This window comes from Amblyomma americanum, chromosome 1 (assembly GCF_052857255.1).
Source record: "Amblyomma americanum isolate KBUSLIRL-KWMA chromosome 1, ASM5285725v1, whole genome shotgun sequence".
NCBI lineage: Eukaryota > Metazoa > Arthropoda > Arachnida > Ixodida > Ixodidae > Amblyomma > Amblyomma americanum.
In genome coordinates this window covers 148463100-148478047 of record NC_135497.1, presented here as the reverse complement: position 1 = coordinate 148478047, position 14948 = coordinate 148463100, and the positions used below count along the sequence as shown (strand labels likewise).

The window sequence follows — 14948 nt, the reverse complement described above, 5'->3', positions numbered from 1 at the left end:
CACCTCTAAGAAGAACATCTCTCCTTGCGAACCCAGATGTCTCTCAGCCTCCTTTCGTGTTCTGGATGTAATTAAGGCAAACCAGCTATAGACCTTATCTATAAACCAGGCGGTTGTTTCTGCCTCTTTGTCAAGGTTCCCATGTTTTGAGTGGTAATAAATTGCAGCGGCTGTGTCGTGGTTTAGCAAAGTGTACGCTGGGCCAACTTTCATTTTTTCGTAGTGCCCTGGATTAAGGCACTTCTTTTTTAGTTTTGGAGCAAGCCGAAACTCACTCTCTTCTTTCAATTCTACTAGTTGTTCCACGTACTCAATGGAAACCTCGGCTGTGGGAAGATTGTTCTTGTCTACCACATCAGCTGGCAGGTAGATCTTGTGCCCTTTAGTGAGATGGCCTCTAATGTTCTTCAAGAGGTGAGGTGCATCGGCAAGAAAGTAGAGACGCCTAGATGCATCACTCGGATGTGGCACATAGCAGTCTCGCTTTGAGTGCTTTGTTAAACCTATCCCATACAGCCTCCAAATAGCCTGGTTGCAAGGCCCCATGTCGCTGACGACAGCATGAATCCTCACACCAACACCTTCGCACTCGCAGATTGTGGCATTGATCTTGTCCTTCACAGTCTGCGCATGAAAGGAGTGGCCGGTGAATTCGTATGCCACAGTTTGTTTCCATCGGGTGGAAATGCCTCCTAACATAAACACAAGAGCATGTGTTGCATAGCAGGACTCAGGCAGTGTGTTGTTGGCTAGTGGTACAGATGGCCTCCCGAGCAGCATGTTGGTCGATGAGTCGAAGTCCAGGCTTTTAGTGATTTGCATTTCATCATACATCAGAACTGCATGGCATTCCTGCCCTGAAGGTTGGCCCATCTATGAAGGAGAAAAAAAATATGAGTGTGTCCTGGATAATAACCAACAAGGCACATACCTTGGCTCTCAGCAGATCGATGACCTCTGAGAGTATGCCTGGGACAAACTTGAATCCCTCTATTTTGCGCTGCAAAGTGCGTTCAGAAGGAAGCGGAATCCAAAGTTCTCGTGCCACACTGTATCCCTGTGACCGGCAAGGAAGTTTCAGCCTGAGCGCCTTCACAATGCTCTGAGAGCTCCAAGCTGAACCTCGCATAGTAGTTTTCTGCAAACAGGTCACCTGGTCATCATTTAGGTAGTCCGAAATACCTGCATGCACAATACAATGCAGTGAAAATACATGTTTTGGTTACATGGAAGTAAGCTTCAGCCAGCAGTAATTTCTGGTAAATAAAAGTGCAGGTTACCTTGTCTCAGATTCTTGTTTTCTTTTTCTAATGAAGAAATTTTTCGCTGCGATAAAGACAACTTTCGTTTCAGGGCTGTGACCTCATCCTTTAGGACATCACAGTCTGCTCCTGCAAACAAACACATATGAGCTGGGTCAACGCCCATGACCCCAGCAGTTGACAGCTCACTGGGTTGAGATAAGGTAGTTTCGCTCGCAGTGCTTGCCAATTCATTGCAGCAGATGTGTCTGCCATAACAAGTGTACACTCCGGCAACACACTGCACTTGATCATGTCTCAAACCTGCAGCTACTCAATGTAGTACATATGGACCTATCGTTGTACTAACTTTGTCATGAGTTGGAAGGTCTCCTTTCGTATGAATTAAGTTAATATTTGCGTTCTTCCAAGCTTCCGGTGCGGTCGAGGTCATAAGGCATTGCGTATACAGGGTGGCTAGTTTTTCAAGCATATTCTCCCCTCCGTCCTTCAATAGATCTGTTGCTACCTGATCCTCACCAGCCGCCTTTTCCCTTTGCATTGCACCTAAGTCTTATACTTATTTATTTATTTAAAATACCTTACAGGGCCCAGAAGGGCATTGAGTAAGGGGGGCAAAATAACGAATTAAGTACGATAGGAACAATTTGTTAAATACAACGCGCAGTACAAGGCAAAAAAGTAAAAACAATTATAATTATACAAGGCAAATCATAACGACAAGACATACATCGGCGCGAGCAACAAAAAGTACATAAAAAGTAGCAACAATGATCGCGTGTGCTCCATACACGTCTAAAGAAAAAGCAGTAGCCATAATAAAAATGCGAATTATTGAAACTGCACAAGAAACTTAAACATAATACATTAGCAAGGAGGAGAAAAAGAACTTATGGGACACAACAATCTATAACAAGACACCATGTCGTTTGGAGAGCGAGGTGATCATGTATAGAAATAATGAGGCGGTAAATAATGCAGTCATCAGCAAAGAGCCGTATGGAAGGAGATATGTCTGTGGGCAAGTCGTTAATGTATATTAGAAACAATAATGAGCCAAGAACACTGCCTTGAGGTACGCTAGATGCTACATCAGAGTGGGGAGGTGAAATTGTTAACTGTAGTGAACTGCTGGCGAAAAGAAAGTTACGAAGCCATGACAATGATAAAGAATCTAGGCACAGAGCAGACAATTTTGAGAACAAGCGGGAATAGGCAATGCGGTCGAAAGCTTTAGCAAAATCTAAAAAGATACAGTCGGTTTGTAGGTTAGAGTCCATGTTGAAGTGCAAGTCAGTCGTAAATTCTAGCAGTTGGGTGTCACAAGAAAAACCTTTCCGGAAGCTGTGCTGATTAGGAAAAAAAAGAATTTAGTTCCAGGTGGCAGTAAATGTGGGAAGCGATGACGTGCTTGAGTAATTTACAGCAAATGCAGGTTAGCGAAATGGGGCGGTAGTTTTCCGGTGAATTTCTGTCTCCGCTTTTGAACATTGGAACGACCTTAGCAATTTTCTAATCTGTAGGAAGCAAACCAGATGATAATGACTGCTGATGAGGCAAAGAATTTCGCTAGAGACCGATACGGTGTTTTTCAATATTTTAGAATTAATGTTTTCAACACCAGCGGCTGAGGAAACCTTAAGATTTGCAATGAGATAAGCGATTCCTTCAGCAGTAATGGTAATAGGGGCCATATATTGGTAATCACGATCAGGAACAATAGGTACCACGTGGATACTTGTAAAACCTATGTGTTCAGATATAGCTCGTTTTGGTATAAAACAGCTTTTTTCGTTTGTTTTAAGCACGAATACATGCTTTTCGCGCAGTTATAAGAGAAAAGTTCCAGGTGGTAGTAAATGTGGGAAGCGATGACGTGCTTGAGTAATTTACAGCAAATGCAGGTTAGCGAAATGGGGCGGTAGTTTTCCGGTGAATTTCTGTCTCCGCTTTTGAACATTGGAACGACCTTAGCAATTTTCTAATCTGTAGGAAGCAAACCAGATGATAATGACTGCTGATGAGGCAAAGAATTTCGCTAGAGACCGATACGGTGTTTTTCAATATTTTAGAATTAATGTTTTCAACACCAGCGGCTGAGGAAACCTTAAGATTTGCAATGAGATAAGCGATTCCTTCAGCAGTAATGGTAATAGGGGCCATATATTGGTAATCACGATCAGGAACAATAAGTATGTTGGAATGATCTTCCCGTGTGAACACTGATGCAAAGTATCTGTTAAATGCTTGGGGACATTCACTCTCCGAGAGCGGTACGTGATCGTCATTGCACAATGGAAATTGGTTGCTAGTACTGTGGGAGATATCACACGCGAAAACTTTTTGGGATTAGATTTCAGGAGGGCGGGTAGGTTACTTCCTCTTTCGTTACTGGCGGGATGACGCATTGCTGTGCGCTACTGTCTCTCTCATTAATGTTCTGATTACATTGGCTACTGTATAGATATGTGTAGAACTCTTCGACTTTGATTGCTCTGCTAGTTCTATTCTGTCCTGTAGGGTTAGACGCCCTCATGCTTTGGCGTTTCTTAATCAGATCTTTTGTCTCCTAAAATAGCTTGCCAGTATCCTGTAGAACTGTCCTACCGCATACATATATGTATGCATAAATATGTCAAATTGTCACAATATATCGAAAAATCAATACACCTGAAGAGCTGCGTTGAAATTTCGCATTACGGAGTATCATAACTGTCACAAATTTTTTGCCTTTATATTCTGTTTCCCATACATTAGCTCGTAGCGAACGTTTGCAGTCTTCTTATTTTTGCAGTGTTGCCAACAGCATTCCTTAAACAGTTACTTTATTCTACGACCCACATAGACTATCCACTCCTTTACTGTTGTGAGCTATATATACAACCATCATTCAAATGTGAACTCACCTGCAAGATCAAAATGCTGGCTACAAACGGGTGGAGCTGCTGCCTTGGGCTTTAGCAGTGACTGGCCAGGCAGTATTTTTGGGGTAGCAGGCACTGAAAGTTGTGTGCAGAAAACAGTCACTGAAAGCTTTCAGGCGATTTCAAGCACTGATATGTAATGTGATTGGTCAGGGGTTGCTACCATAACATCAGCTGTTCGTGCTGGTATTTAAACGCCTGACCCAAAGCTACAATCATCCGCACAAGTCATCCATGGCATTAACATTATGCGGAACATATACAACCACCATTCAATAAGATCTCACCTGCAAGCACAAATTGCTGGCTCAGACCAAGTACTGGAGCTGCTTTGGGCATCAGCAGCGACTGGCCAGGAGGTATTTTCGGGGCAGCAGGCACTGAAAGTTGTGTGCGGAAAACAGTCACTGAAAGCTTCCAGGTGACTTCAAGCACTGGCATGTCATGCTGACTGGTCAGGGGTTGTTACCATAACGCCAGCTGTTCGTGCTGGTATTTAACGCCTGACCCAAAGCTACAATCATCCGCAGAAGTCTTCCATGGCATTAACATTATGAGGAACGTATACAACCATTCAATAAATCTCACCTGCAAGCTCAAATTGCTGGCTCAGACCAAGTGCTGGAGCTGCTGCCGTGGGCTTCAGCAGTGACTGGCCAGGAGGTGTTTTTGGGGCAGCAGGCACTGAAAGTTGTGTGCGGAAAACAGTCACTGAAAGCTTCCAAGCGACTTCAAGCACTGGCATGGCATGCTGATTGGTCAGGGGTTGCTACCATAACGTCAGCTGTTCGTGCTGGTATTTAACGCCTGACCCAAAGCTGCAATCATCCGCACAAGTCATCCATGGCATTAACATTATGCGGAACATATACAACCACCATTCAATAAGATCTCACCTGCAAGCGCAAATTGCTGGCTCAGACCAAGTACTGGAGCTGCTGCCTTGGGCTTCAGCAGCGACTGGCCAGGAGGTATTTTCGGGGCAGCAGGCACTGAAAGTTGTGTGCGGAAAACAGTCCCTGATAGCTTCCAGGCGACTTCAAGCGCTGGCATGTCATGCTGATTGGTCAGGGGTTGTTACCATAATGTCAGCTGTTCGTGCTGGTATTTAACGCTTGACCCAAAGCTACAATCATCCACACAAGTCATCCATGGCATTAACATTATGAGGAACATATACAACCACCATTCAATAAGATCTCACCTGCAAGCTCGAATTGCTGCCTCAGACCAAGTGCCGGAGCTGCGGTCTTGGACTTTAGCAGCGACTGGCCAGGAGGTACTCTCAGGGCAGCAGGCACTGAATGTTATGTGTGAGAAAACAGCAAATGGATGCTTTCCACACGACTTCAAATACAGAAATGCGTTTCAGACCAAATTTTAGAGTTGTGACTGTCTTTAATAGTAATTGCTAGAAACAAAACTCGGAGGCTAGGCCATGAAATCAGCAGTAGTATGTGATGTAAAGAAAGTGGATCCTGACTATATACTTATGATATACTTGCACACCAATCAAGTGTTAACTGAACTGCCCTTAGTAACATAGCTTCATGAGACATGCAGTGCACGGCATGCTGTACATTACAAGTATATTTCTCATGCTGTAAATTGACCTACCACTTTTGATTATGGGTGCCACGGCAGTTTGTGCCCCGGTCAATGTTGTCAGCGAGGAACAGATTAATGTTCATATAAAGCTTTGTAGTAAGGGCTAAAGTACCTTGCACTGATGATGTGGCCAGCAGCGCAAGGGGTTGACGGATTCCCTCCTGTGCACGAGGTGACACAGGGAAGCTGTTGTGAAGCAAGCTGCTTGGGAAGCCATCTGCGGTTACTGTAGTGAGGACTTCTGTTTACTCAAAATTAAGACAGGCTCGATCACTGAATTCTAAGTCCTTGATATGCGAGTACGGAGTTTTAGAACGTGCCTTCGGGTAGGGTGTTTTCTTTTCCATCTGCTGCAGTTGTATCATCACCACCACCTTGCTTCTCTGCGTGTTAGATCCATGGAACTGTTAGATATATGAGGAAAGAGCACAAACTTTAATGCACTAGTCATACCATTGCATGGCACTGGTAGCTTTCTTCCAGTTTTGTGGGGCTGGTGGCAAAAGAGTGAAGGCACAGCAGTGGGCTTCAGCTTCTTTATGCCATGCTTCAGAAGAATCAGAGGCTCAAACTGATCTGCTGTAAAATGCTCCTGGAAATTTTAACAAAAAGTGGTTACTCCCGAACTGATAAGGGGTGCTTGCACAGTTTGAAAATGAGAGAATAGAGCAGCCAGAGTTGGTAAGTGCTGCGGGGCGGTCCTTTTTTTGTGCAGTACAATTTTTTTCGCGCACAAAAGGAGTGCAAATACTGGAATTTTTAAAGGAAACTTTCCCGCTTGAAGGTGACAAATTTTCCGCTTGAAACCGCATTTGCTTTAGACGAAAAAGAGCGAAATGCACTGACAAAAAAATTCATTGCGAAAAAGGCGTAGCCCCCGTTCCTTAATTCCAATTCTGTACTGCAACTGCGTCTTCAGCACCAGTATCATAATCCCTGTTCAGGCTCCGCGTCGAGCGCCAATGGTTTGCTTTTGGAATTAAAACCCGTCTATTATAGCTCCTGCTTTTTCGGAAAAAAAATGTCATGGAGGGGATTTACTTGGAATGAGCAAAAGCATTTGACACCGGAGCACTGTCGACCAACCAAACTGGCATTAGGCATGCCACCGTAGTAACAATGTTGCACATGTGTTAATCTTGTCTGCATAAGCCCACCCTTAACATTTACAGCTTTGTCTGACGACCATTTTGAAGCAGAGAAAAGCGGCAGAAAATTTCAGACTTACCTCGCCAAGTTTGCTGGACTTATTCGGCGAGAAATCGCTTCGGCCGATGCGATCCAACCAAACTTTCGTTCGCTTCTTGTCGTGCTTACCCAGGGGCACCGAAAAGAGTCTTTTCCCTCTTCCCGAGCGCGTCCAGCAACCAAAGGCACAGCACACAGTCATGACACGCGACGGATCACTACCCGACCCGCTAGGCAGACGAGTAGTTCACCACTTTGCTCGAGCAAAAACAGAGGAGGCTATGGCTCGAGTAACAGCGCGGACCAAGCTTCCGCCAAGCGCAGAACAAGTCAGTTAGTCTTCTAGAGACTGAGAAACAGCGTAGCAGCGTGATGACACAAGATTTGCTCGAACGTTGAAGTACGCTGCGCCGAGGCGATCGCTGTTCCTAAACGAGCCGACATTTTTTTTTTCCTCCGTGCGAGCAGATACAAAATGGACGCCGACTTCCGTCAAAAAAACGGAAACCGGAACCGGAAAAGCCATATGCGGACACGGAAAAAAGGCGGCGGCGCACTTCAAAGCTTGGCGGTACTTAAAAAAGCGGCAGCGACAATAGAGGGGCTTTACTCCCAGCAAGCCGCGCTGCGTCTATACAATGCCGCACCTTTGGGGGCGGTGCTCTATGCGCTGCCGCTCGTCACGGCGCGCAAGCCGTGCTGGAAGAAACTCGAGCTTCAGCACCGCAAGTCCCTGCGCGTGTGCCTAGGCCTTCCCAAAAACTCGCAGTGCGCCGCAACGTTGGCCGAGGCAGGAGCGTGGCCACTTGAGTTCCAAGCAGCGCGCAGGGCATTGAATCACATCGACCGGCTTCACCGCGCACCGGACGGTAGCTCGCTGCTGCAGCGTATGCGCTCGCACCCGCGCTCACGAATGGGCGCAGCGCTGTTCGAGTATGAGCAATTGACACAAGGCCCACCCCCCTACGGCTCCTGCGCGCCCTGGCCTGATGCCTCGGAGGTACAGCGAGAGATTAGAGACTTTTAGTATAGCGTATGAGCGCTTGCGTACGCTATACGCAAGCATTTAGCGGGAGGTAACAGAGGAGGTCGCACGACCACTTTTAGTTTACCGTATGCCAACCTGAACGTAACGATAGCGTAGGTTGCAGTGGCGCCATCTGGTGTTAAATTGTGAAAATATGTTGCGACAAAGTTTTTTCTATTTAGCCAAGGCATGGCCAAGGTTATCCGAGTCGCATCACGCAGATAGTCGGTTGCGTGGCCAAATAGTTCGTGCTCTGCACAGTGGAGGTAGGGCCCGACTTTTTTTAGGTAACCGAACCGAGCGAGGTTCTTAATAACGTCATGGTGCGTACTAGCATCCTTTCGGACCCCTACTGCCTAGCGTTTTTAAGCTGGGACGACATCGAAGCCGTGATGATGCGCGAGCGTGAACAGCAACGCAGACTCTATGCATCCAGGCGCGGCCTGCTGAATCTGGACACCATGCCCGACAGCACGTTCCGAAGTCACTTTAGGTTCCAGAAAGCAGACTTTCGGACGCTTGTGAACGCTTTAGAAGTGCCCGAATACGTAACAAGCGCTCAGGGAGTGCGAGTGTCTGGGCGAGAAGCCCTGTGCATCTGTTTGCGGCGACTGGCCTACCCGAACAGACTGTGCGATCTGCAGGAATTCTTTGGCCGCCACTACTCAGTAATATCGAGCATTTCAAACAAAACAATGCTGCACATCGAGCAGAGATTTGGATCACTGCTTGACAATCTGCTGTGTCACAAGTGGCTGAGCACGTCTTATTTGAAAGAAATGAGCAACGTAAGTTTTTCATTTTACTCTTTTATTCTGCATGTCGCATGACATTCACAGCAGAAAGAAAAAAGAAGGAATTTACATAGCACTATGAATAGAAGTCTTAGTATGTAATGAATGAGTTGCAGAAATCTAGAAGCCAGATTCGTTGCTGTGAAAAGTGCTTGATTGTTGTGGCGTCAAGTACACTCAGGCGGAAACTGCGCAGGTCTCCCTTTTTGCTGTGCTATTTCCTTAAGAGATGACCCTGCGGAAGCATGGCGAGTGCTCTCATTATGTGCGTCATTTTCGTTGCATTATGTAAAACTAGATGCCTGTGTGCTGCGCGATGTCAGGGCATGTTAAAGAAATCCAGGTGCTCGAAATTAATTGGAGCCCCCTCTACGGAGTCCCTCATAACCTGAGTCGCTTTGAGACGTTAAACCCCCATAAAACCAAAACCAAATGAGTCATGTAAAAGACACAATATGCACAGTTGTCCATGTGAAGTCTTAGGATATGGTTGTGTGTCAACACTTTAGCAGTTCCTATATCTCAGTTACGTCTCATGTGATGTGGTTGATGAACAGGGCAAGAAAAATTCTCAGACGATGGGAGCGCTCACCAAGCAGTGTGTGGTATCACTGCATGCCACTTGACTAAATCACGTGTTACTACCCAGTACTTGCAGTTTTTCTTTCTATATTCTATCACCATAATATTTTGTACACTGGTTACCACGGTTTAAACTATAACATGTGATTCCTTGAAGTCCGTAAACATGTGATTAAGCTTAATCGCATCTCATTGTCTCTCATTTCAGGCAGTTCACTTAAAAGGTGCCCCCCTGGACAACTGCTGGGCATTTATTGATGGAACGGCACGGGCCATATGTCGGCCATCAGAAGGTCAAATAGTGTACTTCTCTGGGCACAAGAGAGTCCACGCACTGAAGTATCAAGCCCTCATGTGCCCCAATGGGCTCATCTGTCAGCTTGACGGGCCATATCCAGGCAGCAGGCATGATGCTGGTAAGTTTCATTGTGGTAACAGAATCACTGTCGGCATTATCTGTTGTATTTCAGTTTTGCACATGTCTGTTGTGCCATTATTTCCTATTCTTCTTTCTTTCCTTTCTCTCCCTTTGTTCCCTTTCCTGCGTGTCTGGTTGCATACTGGGCGTCACCTAGTAAACCTGCCTGCCTTCCTGCTTTTCTCTCTCTGTTTGGTACCCTATCACACATAAAGCATAAAGAAAGCACGGAGTGTGTATAACGCAATATTAATTTTGCTCTGATTTAATACGCAATGATATTATTATATATAAAGTATTCTATTCAGTGTCTGCTTACCAGATGTGCTGCTGTGAGCATTGTTCCGGTAATATTACAGAACATGGTATGCACCGAATTTTTTTCTCATTTCAGGAATCTTGAGAGAAAGCAACCTTTATGAGACACTTGAGGAGCTGGTACCTGGAAATGATGCAGTGATATATGGGGACCCTGCATATCCCCTGCGGCCGCTTCTCATGAAACCATATGGAGGTGCACGGCTCACAACTGCTCAAGAAAACTTCAATGCTGCCATGAGTACAGTTAGGCAGGCTGTAGAATGGGGATTCGGGAGAGTAATTTCCCAGTTTGCTTTTCTTGATTTCAAAAAAAATCAAAGGCTGCTTTTGCAGGCTGTGCCTAGAATGTACAGGGTAGCCGTCATTCTCACCAACTGCCATTCTTGCATGTATGGTAACCAAGTCTCTAACTACTTTGACCTGGAGCCACCATGCCTCTTTGATTATCTCCACCCAAACCAGTCATAGACAAAAATGCTCAGGATTGGTTCAGTGTTTATTAATTGAACTTTTACCGTGCGCAGTACTTGCTTCACTTTAAAACCTTGTATGTCTTACATGAACTAAATGAGCTGTCCTAGTATTAATAATGCGTTCCATATTGTTTGTGGCGCGCAACTTCTCGAAGCCGTTTGAGCTATGAGGGACGCTGAAGTGGTAAATTCAGATTCTCCGGGGTTCCTTAACGTGCATGGGCATTGTACAATACAGTGCTTGCATTCTAGGAATCAGCCACTGAGCTCTATTACCAATAAGCAGCCACTGTGGGCCGCCATAATATGAAAGCAGCAGCTTTGGCATGTAATGGCAGCAGGAAGTGCTGTCAGCATGCAGTGAAAGAATTTTTTGCATTCAGTTTGTATAAATGCATTATAATGGAGGCAATTAAAAGCACACAGTTCTGTCGGATAATAATTTTATTCTCTTGTCATTTTAGTCTTTGCATAATTTCTCTGCAATTGAATTCAACACATTTACTAGTGCTTGCTGGCTTGCACTGTTCGCTTCATTTTGTTGCCTTCTTGCTTGTACTTCGTTGGCACGAGCCTCCAATTCCAGCTCACGCAGCTTGAATTCATTTTCCATTTTTATGGACTTCATCTGCTGTCTTTTTTCCCAGCGCCTCTGTTTCATCTCGAGGCGCACCTTTTCAAGTGCAGCACGCTCCATCTCAAGCTGCATGTCTTTCTCCTTCATTGCCCTTTCATGGCTCCATCTTTTTTTCCAAAAACTCGTGGTTTTCATCGCCCGCTGTTTTTGGCTTCCTTTTTCCTGCAAAAGTGTGTTTTCCAAATCGAATTAATGCATGACAATGCACCAAAAGAACAAAATCGAGGCAGGAGAGCAAGACAGATCCACATTTGCATGTTGGCAAAAGAATCTAGCACGTCTGAGTCGCACAAACTGATTGAATAATGAAACAGTTTGAATATGCAACTTGGTATGATACAGCTCAAATGAAAAGTATGCTTACTTCGCTTCATTTCAGCTGTAGGTTGGGGCTCATGTTCCTCAGTTTCTTCTTGTACGTCTGTCGTAACATTTGCGCTAGCCGTTTGCTGCGCACTCTGAAAGTTTTCAGCGTCAGTCGTGAAATAATCATCAACGACATCTCTGTCGTTGCACATCTGCTGCAGCACATAAGATGCTGTTTCGGGAGTGTCGGTGGCAGTCCCAGATGGTGTTGGGTCTGAAAAATAAGGAGAAAATGTAGACCCTCCGTTACAACAATGGGTGCTTCCCAATAAATTGCATTTCAGCACAAATACGCCATGACCTTTGCCACTTGCTACACATCAAGTGCTGGTAGGTTTGATGATAAAAAATAACGCCAAATACAGAAATCTGCACACTTACAGTCACTTGTGTTTTTCTTTTATTTATGTATGTCGCTTATTTCTTTGTTGTTCTTTTCATGCAGTGGGCAATGTTTATGTACCACACTAAAGCGGAATGACTCACGCTTACATCATGCTTAGCAAGTGAACAGAAAAGAAAGTTGGTGTGTCCTTACATGAGTCACTGTGATGTGGTGACACTCTTGCAGCAGCGGCGCAGGCATTGTCGCGCACTCCTGTAGCAAATGCTTTATTTGCAGCAGCTTGTGCCTTGCGGCTCTTACACTTGTATCGAAATTCTCTTGCGAGGTCAGAGATCTCCTGCAGGAGCTTCTCCTTCTCCTCATATTCCTCCTCTGTGCCTGACCTGGGAGGATTCATACGGTACAAAATAAATTTGTAATTCATACAGACAAAAAGGTGTAAGCGCCATCTGTATACACACTTCACATCTCATTTAAGGCTATCAAGAGCCTTGTTTTGTTTTCACCCAATTTTGTTTTTTTTTCCTGCAAACAGTACCCAGGCGTCACTGAATGCAATTAGTGCGTTTTCCAGCAGAAACCGGCAAGAATTTTTCTTCGACAAATGTACGAAAATGATTACGGACTGTTAATGCACTAAGAAACAGTAAAAATTACAATCTAGAATTTATGTGCCCAGTACTTTGGGTATGGTGGATTTATTTCAAACTTCAAAGGATCCAGCGGCAAAAAGTAATCGATAAAAAAATATTACTTCTGGTTGCAAAATCTGCCCGCACGGAAATGACAGAGAACAAGTTGCCAAAGCCAACGTTGCATGAAATATTATTTGCTGTGTTCGCTAGTTAGCATTTTAAAGCACCCTATCGGCTAAGTGATGCGTGCTGAGTTCTGACACGGGCCTCTAGAATTTCGTCTCCATCGAAATGCGGACCGCCACGCGCGGGATCCAACTCGCGCCTTTCGGGTCGGCAGCCGAGCACTATAACCACTGAGCCACCACGGCGGCGCAGTAAAGAAGAGGCCGTAGTGGCGAGCTCGAGGGGTTGGGTGCATCTACTGAACTGCAAGTATATTTCGAGGTAGAGTATAAGCATTACATGAAAAAATCGGCTACTTACTTGCGCAAATTCGTTCTGTCGTTTGCGATGAACTGGCCCAGAAGAAGGTCGAGACTTTCTCTCAAGGCCCGGGCAGTGAACGGCTTACCGCAGGCGAAATTCACATTTCTCAAAATGTTTTTCCACTCTGCAGCGTCCTTGAAGGGATTTTGTGCGTTTACCTCCCTAAGTAACGCTAAATCGTCTGCGAATGTAAATCGCAGGCGAGGAGCGGAATTTTTTTGCGCTGTCAACACGGTGGCTGCCATCTGAGAAGTACGACCACGATGTCAACGCACACACGTGCTACGAGCACTGCGACACAGCGTTGCTGCGACGGGCTTGGTGGCTAGCCTAGACGGACCAGCTAGCTGCCGAAACGGCTACATTTGGCAAGGCTGTGACTGCATTTCCTTACGAATCCAAATCAAGGCAATCCACAGTCGGTTCTGTCTTGTTAGGGTTAATAGCTGCGGAGTCGTTACACAGAATAGAAAATTGGGCAAGTTTATCCCTCTTTCTTTATGCTGTTGGCGAGGCGAGGCAAAGCGAATATCACGTGTGCCATTTAAAGCAATGAATATGCCTAAAAGCCCAATAACATTGACGAATTCTCTCCGAAGCGGGCGACGTGGGCGCCGCCATCTTGACAACGCTATTTTTCCTAGCGTACGCAAGAGCACGCACGCTAAATTCGAGAAATAGCGTACGTAACGCGCACGTACGCTAAACCTCGGTTTGGAATAGCGTTTAGCGCATGCGCAGTACGAAGCACGCTATTTCATAGCGTACGCTATGTCTTTGCGTATGTCTGCGTACGCTATACTAAAAGTCTCTATTGTCGGCATTGCGGGAAAGCGGAGCACACCCCTCTGTTCTGTGCAGCAGCTGGCCAGAGCCGTCATACACGAGGAGCTCCAGGACCATGCCAGGCAGCACAACAGCATTGGTCGAACGTTGGGCTATCGTTGCCAAAAATTGACACGAACATCGGTCCTACACTGGCATTTACGCTGAGCGCTACCATTTTGCCACATTGGCCCTACTTTCATGCCAATTCAGGGCCAACGTACGGCCGATCAAGGGGCCAACGTAGGCCAGGCGTTCGTTCTGCGACATGGGCCAGTAAAGGTCTCAGATTGGCATCCAGCTTTCGAACATCGGCATCCAGGTTTCGAACATTTGCATCCAGCCTTCTAAAATTGGTATCCAGCCGTCGAACATTCGGATCCGGCTTTCGAACAATGACATCCAGCTTTCTGAAACATGGGCCAGTAAAGGTTTCGGACTGGCATCAAACTTTCAAATATTGGTACCCAGCTTTCGAATAATAGTATCCAGCTTTCGAACCATGGCATCCAGTTTTTGAGAAATGGTATCCACCTTTCGAATACCGGCACATGCAAACCCGGCTGCTGGTTACTGACCAGCATTTTCGATTTAGTCTTCGAAAGTAACCAGGCTGCAGGGCTGGCTTCATGCTTGGAATGACAAATATGTGTAGGGTAAGACCCCTAGGATGTCCTCACAATCCAACACTCGTCTTTAGGAAAGGGCTGCCCTATACAACGGAGATGCAAACCCTGAACCCTGGTTACTATTCGCAAACATGGTACTATTCCATCTACCAGCCCGCAGTAATGCAAACAAGAAAATAGCCAACCGAAAGTATTAAAAAAAGTCTATTCAAAGCAGCCGTGAGGCGCTTGAGGTGGTGTACCTATAGGCAGGGCTCGGGCAGGGGTCAGGACCTGGAGTGGGGTGGCGGGCTTGTGGTGGGGCCCTGGGCAGAACTTGGGGTGGGGTACATTTTCATGTTTGCTGCGAGCCGATGATTCAGGTTAGACAACACGGCTCGGCAATCTGCTGTAGCACGGCTAAGAGATCCATAAAGTGCTTAAC

The 14948-nt window shown here is 45.8% G+C and overlaps 1 protein-coding gene across 1 annotated transcript; it reads right to left on the bottom strand.

Moving 5' to 3' along the window:
• Positions 1-11090: 11090 nt before the first annotated feature.
• On the bottom strand, positions 11091-12343 carry LOC144136389 (uncharacterized). The gene is made up of 3 exons (XM_077668676.1): positions 12139-12343; positions 11599-11814; positions 11091-11396 (listed from the first exon to the last, which is right to left on the bottom strand). Exons 1-3 carry the CDS (start codon positions 12341-12343, stop codon positions 11329-11331), a joined length of 489 nt encoding a protein of 162 aa, XP_077524802.1. The 3' UTR covers positions 11091-11328.
• Positions 12344-14948: the final 2605 nt, after the last annotated feature.

Coding starts and splice junctions, on each gene's coding strand:
- LOC144136389 (XM_077668676.1), bottom strand. CDS start 12,343: ATGAATCCTCCCAGGTCAGGCACAGAGGAGGAATATGAGGAGAAGGAG. Junction 11,815..12,138: donor ACCACATCACAGTGACTCAT/GTAAGGACACAC, acceptor CTTATTTTTCAG/ACCCAACACCATCTGGGACT. Junction 11,397..11,598: donor TACAGCTGAAATGAAGCGAA/GTAAGCATACTT, acceptor ACACTTTTGCAG/GAAAAAGGAAGCCAAAAACA.